General features: G+C 39.0%; 1 protein-coding gene across 1 annotated transcript; it reads left to right on the forward strand.

The window, feature by feature from the left end:
- Nucleotides 1–9,301, forward strand: mogs (mannosyl-oligosaccharide glucosidase). Its single transcript, XM_040147380.1, has 5 exons — nt 1–108; nt 3,409–3,772; nt 4,817–5,040; nt 5,225–5,418; nt 6,716–9,301. Exons 2-5 carry the CDS (start codon nt 3,424–3,426, stop codon nt 8,484–8,486), a joined length of 2,538 nt encoding a protein of 845 aa, XP_040003314.1. The 5' UTR covers nt 1–108; nt 3,409–3,423; the 3' UTR covers nt 8,487–9,301.
- The last annotated feature ends 465 nt before the right edge of the window (nt 9,302–9,766 follow it).

Consider the following 9,766-nt stretch of genomic DNA (forward strand, 5'->3'; position numbering starts at 1 on the left):
GCAGCATAGGGAGAAAGAGTACACGTCAGTGGAAGGCACTACTGACCAGGAAGTGGCTAGCTAGCTAGCAACGGAGAATGAGCAGCTGAGATTCTGGTTCTTTGACAGGTCGGTAATCATTTGCTCACTGAACATTAAGCTAGAACTACGCCCTGGAAGCATATTTTACTAGCTGCTGACTAATTAAAGCCACATTGTCTTGCGACAGCCGGTCGTTATCGCTAAAACTGACGCTAGCATTACGGCACTACTAGAATGCATCCTCCAGGCAACGTTGCTTTACCGGGGCGTAGCGGCGGGTCAACGGCTGAATGTGCGCTGTGTGAAACAGGTGTCGGTGAATTTATTTGGAGACGCTTTGCATCTAAGATGAGTTTAAGTTATTAAATTGTCGGCGACGTAAGAACCCCTTTTTTTCTGCAATCATATGCCATGCAAGGTTAACCTCAGACGTTACATGAGGCTCCGACAAGACCCAACACAGAAATAATAAGGACGGATTTTATCTCATAAATGTTCATAATTATGACCAGATTCTGTGCTGTATATACTAGTGATAGTTATATATCTCTTTCTTTGAAATTAAAAAGTACCCTCAGTTGCTGTATCTGTAAACTGTATCCACAGTTTATTTGGTCCACCTAGTTAAAACCGGTGCAGTCTAATACATCAGCCCTGCTATTAATCCTGACTGCTCAGTCGATTAAACGATTAGTCGATCACCAGATAATTAATGGGCCACGCGTTTTAGCTGTTTTCATCGTTTTAGTCTTTTTTTTTTTTTTTTAAAGCAAAAATGTCAAATATTTGCTGTGTCTAGCTGCTCAAATGAAAGGATTTGATGCTTTTCTTTGCCAGACATGACAGTAAACTGAATGCCTCTGGCTTTCGGACTGTTGGTCTGACAAAACAAGATGTCACCTTCATCTTAGCTAAAGATTAGATTAAAACAACCATTTTTTCAATATCTAATGTCATTCTATAGTCAAAACAATTAATCAGTTAATAAGTCCTCATTGATATCAGAGCTAGACAAATAAATTGGCCAGGCTTCTATACTAGATGATATTAGTTTATTGCAGGTATATAATGGCTTATAAGCAGCAATAAATTGCAGAAAGAAATTTCAAATCATATTTCAGGTAATTTAGAAGCAGCATCCCCATTACCATGGACAGATTATGAGACAATGGGCCCCTAGGCGCAGACATGTACAAGGCCCCCCGCCCCTCGAACATAAAAACAAGATCCAAAGATTGAAAGAGACACAAGCCTGGGTCCCTTTGTGGTCGTTTTACATCTCTTTGTACTAATTTTCTAGTTATACTCGTTTTGCATTTCTTTGTGTCTCTCTCTAGTCATTTTGTATCTTTTGGTATCTGTGGTCATTTGATTTGATTGACTTTACAACATGAAATATTAACAGTCACTTCATGCAAGGGCTCTGGTTTATAGGCCCCCCTGACAGGCCCTGGGGCCTGTACCACATAACATACTTAACATATTTATTGAGTATGTTATGTGTTTATAAAAAAAGAAACAAAACAAAAACTATTGGCTAGTATATTGTTATTGAATTTTTTAAAACTCCTAAATGTTGATATTGGTCTCTGCCTCAAAAAAATCCAGTATTGGTTGGGCTATAATTGAATGGAATTATTAATTTTAAATGGAATGGACAAAATATTAGAAAAGGTCTCTTATCATAACGTAATACAGTTCAACAGTACCACAAACTTAATGGTCATTTCGCTGGCTCCAAAATGACCATTAAGTTAAATAAACTGATGATCTCTCCAAAACAGTTCAACAAATACTGAAAATTGTAACCTAAATCCCAATAAATCCTACCTGAAGATAGAATTTATTGCATTTCTGTTGTATCAGACGCCATATTAGCCAATTGCAACTAATAAACTAGATACTGAGTGTTACTAAGACCTCTATCAGCCCAACATGCCTAACTAGCAGTTACTGTGCACTTTCAATGCACTTCTTTACCCGATCTCCTTGCACTTTGACTTTTGAATAGATCTAGACCTTACTAGTTACTTGAAGGTCTCCTACTGTACTGAAGCTCCAGTGTTGTCCCTCACTTGTAAGTCACCTTGAATAAAAGCCACTGAAAAATTAGTTAATGTAAATCTGATGTAAATGTACTATAGTTTACACTGCAAACAGAAAAGGTGTAAAACATGTAATACCTGAATTTTTGTTGGTGTTTGTGTTTGATCCCTGCCTTTTTATTAGAAGTGTGTAGTCTACACCCATGCCTCACTTTCCTTGGCTTGTTTATATAACTGTAAATTTGCAAGTATTCTGTGTACCTTTTGTTTAATCATGTTTTCTCAAAAAGATCAAGATCTCTTTTGAAAGAGTGACCTGAGAACAAATCCAATCAACAAAATGAGTTTTATTTATCTATATGTTAGTTGTTTATATAGGCCAAAAGCCCAAATCACAAATTTGCCACAAAGGGCTTTTTGATCTGTATAGTGTACAGTACCCTCTATCTATAGATTCTTTATTCAGATGAGTAGTTTTTCTTCATCTAAAAAGGGAGAAAACCTCGGAAACAGTGTACAGTTTCTTGCCAGTTTATTAGATACACCTTGGTAAAACTACAGTCCTGCAATATGTCCTACCTTCATGGAGGTTATAATGTTCAATTTTTGTTGAAACTTTTTTGATTCAGTTTTATGGTCAGTTTGGAGGGTTTAGTTCATATTTCAGCGTTTCTGAAATCTAGTCCACGTAGTGTATTTAGGTGAGTGAGGGTAGACTAAATATGAGGAACAGCTTAGAGCTTCCAAAATGACCAGAAGGATGAATCAACATTTCTTTAAACATTTCCTCTTAAACTAACAGAATTCCTTTAAACAATTTCAAGAAAAACTGAGCATTGTAACCTTCACAAAATTGAATTCATTGCTGGCCTGTTGTATTAGTTGCAGTAGTTTTAGCTAGGTGTAATGAACTGGCGACTGAATTTGCATTTCAGCAGAGTCAGATAATCAATAATCAAGTGCCAAATATTATATTCAATAAAAACAATTACACTAGTCATAAAATATATCAGATAACAGAGCTTTAAAATTTTCCAAGGGGTGTGAAATAATCTTGTTTCATTCACATTAAAAAGTATGTAGTACCTGATTCTGGTTCTGCTAAGGTCACTGCATTCATATGGGATATCTAAGGTTAAATAATTATTGGAACCTGTACTTGTAATTTGCTCTGAATTCATAAATAAAGTTTTAACAAAAACCTAGAGCACAGAACAGGTTCAAATTCATAAAATGGGTGGTTGATGAGTGCATAAGAAATCATTGTTTGAAACAGAGCTTTGACTATCAGAACAAAATATTTAAATCCAAATATCTTCGTCTTTCCTCCTCTTGTCTCCAGCGTCAGAAGGGCAGGATGGGCAGGCAGAGGAAGAGAGTGGTGACCAGTGAAGCTGCTCCCCTTCCAAGGAAAGATGAGAAGCCCTCTGCATTTCACCGCAAGGAGAAGAAAAAGAAAATTGATATCGGCAAAGTTTTCATCAACATCTCCATTGGCCTTTGCATATTCAGTCTGATCTGGTTCTTTTATGCCCTCTACATGCGGTCCAGCCTGGCTAAACGGGTGGTTACTCTGCACCCGTCACCTCCTGTCCTGGATACCAATAGCAGCAGCGCCAAGGTTTCCCAGGAGAGGTTCTGGGGTTCATACAGGCCGCAGGTCTATTTTGGCATGAAAACCAGGAGTTCCAGGTCGATTGTGACAGGTAGGCTGACAAATTCAGAGTCAGCGTAAGCATATTTGTGGTGAGATGGTTAAAGGAAACCATGACATTGACATGGTTTGCATTTCTGAAATATTGTACAAATGAGACATAACCTGTAATTTTATTAGGGTATAATTATAATGAAAGAATCAAATATGACTTTTTATTAGAGATACAACATGTTTGTTGCAGGTTTATTGTTTAACTCATGCACTGAGTACTAATGAATTCAAAAGATTAACACGATGAGAAAATATTTAAGCTGTACCACTATATACAGTAACAACTATCCAAAAGAACATCATATCTTATATCGTAACATAAGCATTATGCTGATAAACTGCCTTCATCAATGGGGTACATTTTCTGATTTAAGAGCTGTAAGAACCATACAGTCAAACAAAACCAAAGCTAATTTGGATGTAATATTATATGAGCCCACAGAGTCAGTAACTAATTAATCACATTCCAATACTGACAAGACATGTACCTACATAGTCTAGTTGTCTGTTTGGAAGATAATGCCTTTACTGTCAAATAACACTGAAATCCTGTCTGAAAGTCATTGTAATACCACAATCTAATTAAGATGGATTTTCCTTTTAATATTTAATTGTTTGCTTTTACAAAGTATTTGCTTTGGTGAGTTGATCAAATCTTCAGTGTTTAATTGCACTAGATCAGGGACAGGGTGGGAAATGAGCCCAGGCACTTGTCAAATTCAAGTAAATTTTGGCCACAGTTCCTATGACTGTTTACCCTGTCAGCCAATTTGGATGACCAGGATTGTTCGTTGACAGAACAAAGTGCACTACATTTTCCATTATTGAGTAAGCACCAATAATTATGCACTGCTGTTCTAAAAACCCAGTTGGCTGGTAACTTAGTACTTGTAACCTGTGAGTTTAGGGGTTGACCTTTTATCTGAAACTGTTGAAAAGTAGTTTTTGTCACATAGTAAGGAACATAATTTAACAGCTTTATTTGTGCATCCTCTGTGCTATACTATCAAATTTATTTAATTTCATTATCATATCTCCCCAGGCATGATGTGGATGCGTCAGTTTTCTGACATGGACATAAACTTGAGGCACACTTGTGAGCAAGGGGATCGTTTGCAAGGCTATGGCTGGCTGATGCATGATGGGATCACCTTTGGTGTCCAGGAAATCCGAGACAACGGTTTCACCCTAACCACAGAGTTTGTCAAGAGGATGGGAGGGGATCATGGTGGAGACTGGACCTGGAGGATCACTGCCAAACAGCATGTGAGTTCTGACTGTGTTTACTCAGCTTTAATGTATGAGCAAATGTTCCCTTACTTGACCCAAACTGTTACATTTTCTATCAGCTTTTGCTATGGATATTGCAGTTAATGGTTGGATTTAATATTTTATTTTTTGAAATATCGATGATTCTGAGATGCTGATTCCTTTTGTCTTTACCCACCAGAGCTCTGCCCCTCAAGCACCAGTCATCTCCCTGATGTTTTATGCAGCAGCAGACACACATGGCTCACTGGAAGCTCACGTGGAGGAGAGAAACCGCCTCGCATCAATCACTGGTTTCTCAGAGGAGCTTGGAAACTTTAAGATCACCTTCCGAAAGCCTGTTACTGGGGAATTATCCAGCGCTAAATATGCCAGGTAAATGGATAAATACAGGAGTGAACGGTAAAGACAGCAGCATTTTTGAAAAAAAAGTGATACTAATCAAGAAAATTGAAGGGAACATAGCGTAGAATGACTGCCAGTGCTCAGTTTTGTAGTTTTGTCAGGAGTAAAGATAATCAGCAAAGGAAATTGACAGTGACGAATTTTCTGCAACAACAGACCCAAAAAACCTTTGTTGTACTAATTAACTTTTTAAATGAACAGAATATCTTTATGTTTTGCACTGCGGATCCAGATGGTTTAATTATCAATCAGTGAGGGTAGGAAAAGACATATGTAGATAAACCTGGATAGAAAGGTGAGAAGACATCCGGAGTGCAACACCCTTTCATAAAAAAGTGCATGTAGTAAATTATAGTGTGATGAAACACCAAATCTTTTATAGGAGAAATACACTGTTGGAGCGACCCTGTTTGCACTCCTCCAGATTCCCAGCATCAGCTGTGTGGTCTTTTAAACTTTGGATGATACTCAGTGGGAATGTCATGTTGTATTATAGTGTGATCCTACATAACTACGCGGGGAAAAAAATTCAATCGCTAGATGGCAGCAAAAGCAGGATTTTCAGCCTTTGTTTCATCAATTTAATCATCATCATTGTGATGTACATTATGTGTATATGTATGTATGGTTATGTGTGTGTGTGTGTATGTATGTGTATGTATGCGTATGTATACATGTATGTGTATGTATAAAATATAGTTTATTTTACTTATATATGATATTAGCCAAAGAAACAATTTCCTTATGGGCTCTACATTTTTTTTAAACACCACAGCTGTCATTTAATCAGCGAAATTGTTTATCCACTTTCAGAAAGAACTGTTGTAGTATTTTTTATGCGTTAAGTGGATCAGGACTCTCTGCTAGCTCTCTGCTAACAACATTCACGGGGAGCACCAATATTTCACACATTATGAGAGCCAGAGAAAACGAGCATGGTAAAATAGAAAGGTACAATACGAACTGATAGGAATGATAAGAATTGTATGAATTATGAGTTATCGTAGGAAGGTGGATCATGTAATCTAAGTTTGAGCTTAAAGTTTGATTTTATACTGACCAGTCGTGACCTGTGAGTCACCCGTAGAACATGAGACAGAAAAGGCTAAGATACAGTGTGCTAAGGCTACAGCAGAAGTTGGTGCAGTTAAGATCACTCGTACAGCAGAAACTCACTGTAAACTACACTTTAAAGAATTGTGTGACTGCTTTTGTTTCACAGATTTGAAAACACAGGACAGTTAACAATAGTTTCTTACCTTTTCAGTTACAACTATCTTCAGACTGTGTCTCCTGGCTTGGAGAAGCTGACTGACATTGTGAAACACAGTCTGAACCACAGGTTCGTCTACAGCTTTCCCTCTGGTGAGAAAAGGCATTACATTGCTGTAGACACTTACAAGCCTCCCCATCACCAAAACCAACAGAAACCTGCTGACACAAGGAAAGAGAGTGACTTTGTGGTTCACCAGGTGACTGTTCAGACACCGTTCCAGATTGAAGTTCTGTTTGAATCTGGAAGCTTCCACGATCGTCCCAACCAACTGGTGGGTTCGATCATGACGCAAGAGCTGGAAAAGAGGAAAGCTGAGTTCGATGCAAAGTTTGAGAGGACTTATGGGCTTGAGAGCAAAGGTTTTAGCCAGGCACAAATTAAATTCGGCAAGGCAGCATTCAGCAACATGTTGGGTGGAATGGGCTACTTCTATGGCCAGTCAGTGGTGCAGTCCATCTACAATGAGTACCCGCTCCTGTACCCTGAAGGTGCTTTATTCACTGCTGTACCATCACGTTCTTTCTTCCCCAGAGGATTCCTTTGGGATGAGGGCTTTCATCAACTGCTGCTGAGTAAGTGGGATCCCCAGGTGACAAGGGAGGCTATTGCCCACTGGATAGACCTAATGAATATGGAGGGCTGGATCCCCCGTGAGCAGATCCTAGGAGATGAGGCTCGCAGTAAGGTCCCAGCGGAGTTTGTAGTTCAACGAAACGAGAATGCCAACCCACCTACTCTTTTCTTAGCTCTTCAGGAACTTATTGAACAGCTCTCTGCTAATCCAGACAAGGCGGCTTTTCAACCAACTTTGAACTTCCTCCGACGGGTCTTCCCCAGACTGAAAACCTGGTTTGAATGGTACAACACTACGCAGACGGGGCCCCTACCCAACTCCTACCGCTGGCGTGGACGGGACAAGGACACCAATCTGTTCCTTAATCCCAAAACTTTGACTTCTGGGTTGGATGACTACCCACGAGCATCACACCCCTCAGCAGATGAGCGTCATGTGGATTTACATTGCTGGATGGCCTTGTCCTCAGGCATTATGGCAAGTGTAGCTCTGCTTCTAGGCGAACCGTATCAGGACTATGAACTTTCCCACCAAGTACTTAGTGACAACAACCTGTTGAATGAGCTCTACTGGTCAGAACAACTCCATGCTTTCAGTGACTTTGGCAACCACACCCAGGCCGTGTCCTTGCAACAGGAGAAGGTTTATGTACCTCCCGGACAACCTCGTCATCAATTCCCTGTGGCTCGCCTTGTGCGCTCAGTCCGCAGGGCCCCCAAGCTGCAGTATGTAAATGCTTTGGGTTATGTTAGCTTGTTCCCCTTCTTACTGCACATCCTCCAACCTGACTCACCGAAACTAGAATACATCTTCAGAGACATGAGAGATTTCAATAAGCTGTGGACACCCTACGGCCTACGTTCACTCTCCAAGGCTGATCCCCTTTATATGAAGCGAAACACAGAACATGATGCCCCCTACTGGCGGGGCCCGATTTGGATTAACATCAACTACTTGGCAGTGAGAGCCCTCCATCACTACAGCAACACAGAAGGGCCATACCAAGAAAAGGCAGCTGCTCTTTATGAGGAACTCAGGACTAACATTATCAATAATGTTTATAGACAGTATGTTGAAACAGGATATATCTGGGAACAGTACAATGACAGTACAGGCAGGGGCCAAGGAAGCCACCCCTTCACTGGCTGGTCATCACTGACAGTATTAATGATGGCAGAACAGTATTAATACAGTAGATTTCATCCCATGTTTTGTAAAATACAGGCCTTTATTTATCTGGATGTGATTGAAACAAAACACCATGATCAGGTGTTAAAGAAATATGACTTGTCTGGTTGATGATACTCCACCAACAAGACCAGCTGAAAAATAGGGATTTATGATCTAATTTCCACATTTCACTTTTGATTAAAATAACAGGTTTCTCACAGGTATTCTATAAAGGGCAGTTTGAAAGAAGTGTAAGTGCAGCTACCTTGACTTTGCTGTATGTGGAGCCAAGCACTGTCTAGTGCTTCATTTATGTACTTAAGATGCATTTACTTAATGAAATCATATTACTGACACCTTCAAACACCTGCACCTTCACTGCTTCAAACTGCAATCTTTAATACTGAAAATGAAGGTAGACATTTATTTTTCTTAAACATCCAGGAAACTGGTGGTCCACCTCTCTGAGGGAGGATTCATGCTTTCCCACTAAATGTGAGGACAATTTTAAATGGACAACTGTCGCAAGTTTCTGGGAAAATATTTGCATTAATGAGCACGTTGTGCTTTAATTTCACAAATAAGGGACTTTTACTTGTGCCATCTCCTTTTTAATCTATCATATGTCCTTGGTTCTCTGTCTTAATGAATGATCATTTTGATATTTAATTGTTTAAAAGAAGGTCTATACAGTCCTGCTCAACATTTCTAAAATTACTGCTTCTAAAGCAGCCCTATTTTATATACACAGCCTGTGGTTTGACTGGCAGGGAATACAACATGGACTGTGACATTGTTCTTGTTTTGTTAAAAACAATAAACGGTTTCAATAATTTTTTTTGTCATACTTTACTTTTTTGGTAATGTTGGTATTCTAACTTTCTAATTTGAGCTTGGTTGTTATGGCTCAGACCCTGACACTCCTTTACACAGGGTCCCTGTAACTGGTGATCTCTCAATATAAGATTAATCTAGCCCTGCTCGTGAGTTGCTTTGCATGAAAGAATCATTCGAGTCTCTCACAGTCTTTCTGTGTAATCTTTCTTTGCAAAGACAATTGATTAATCCTCGTCTTTTTTTAATGTAATATAAAACTACATTTGACTTAATCTTAAATTTGAAATTACAAATGACTCAATAAGAAAGAATGCAGTGAACAAAATATGGTTATACATGAAAATGACATTTATTAATACAACTTCTGGTTGTTCCATGTTACAGTACAAATGTATACGGTAAGTGCACATCAGTCTGCCTGGGTATTTTTTGAATATGTGCACATTTTAATGTTTATATCT

The sequence above is a fragment of the Xiphias gladius genome, chromosome 15 (assembly GCF_016859285.1).
Source record: "Xiphias gladius isolate SHS-SW01 ecotype Sanya breed wild chromosome 15, ASM1685928v1, whole genome shotgun sequence".
Classification (NCBI taxonomy): Eukaryota; Metazoa; Chordata; class Actinopteri; order Istiophoriformes; family Xiphiidae; genus Xiphias; species Xiphias gladius.

Excerpts from the sequence above, each read along its gene's own strand:
- mogs (XM_040147380.1), top strand. The coding sequence starts at position 3,424 with ATGGGCAGGCAGAGGAAGAGAGTGGTGACCAGTGAAGCTGCTCCCCTT. Across the intron at positions 5,041-5,224 it reads GGATCACTGCCAAACAGCAT|AGCTCTGCCCCTCAAGCACC; the intron begins GTGAGTTCTGAC and ends TTTACCCACCAG. Across the intron at positions 5,419-6,715 it reads TCCAGCGCTAAATATGCCAG|TTACAACTATCTTCAGACTG; the intron begins GTAAATGGATAA and ends TTACCTTTTCAG.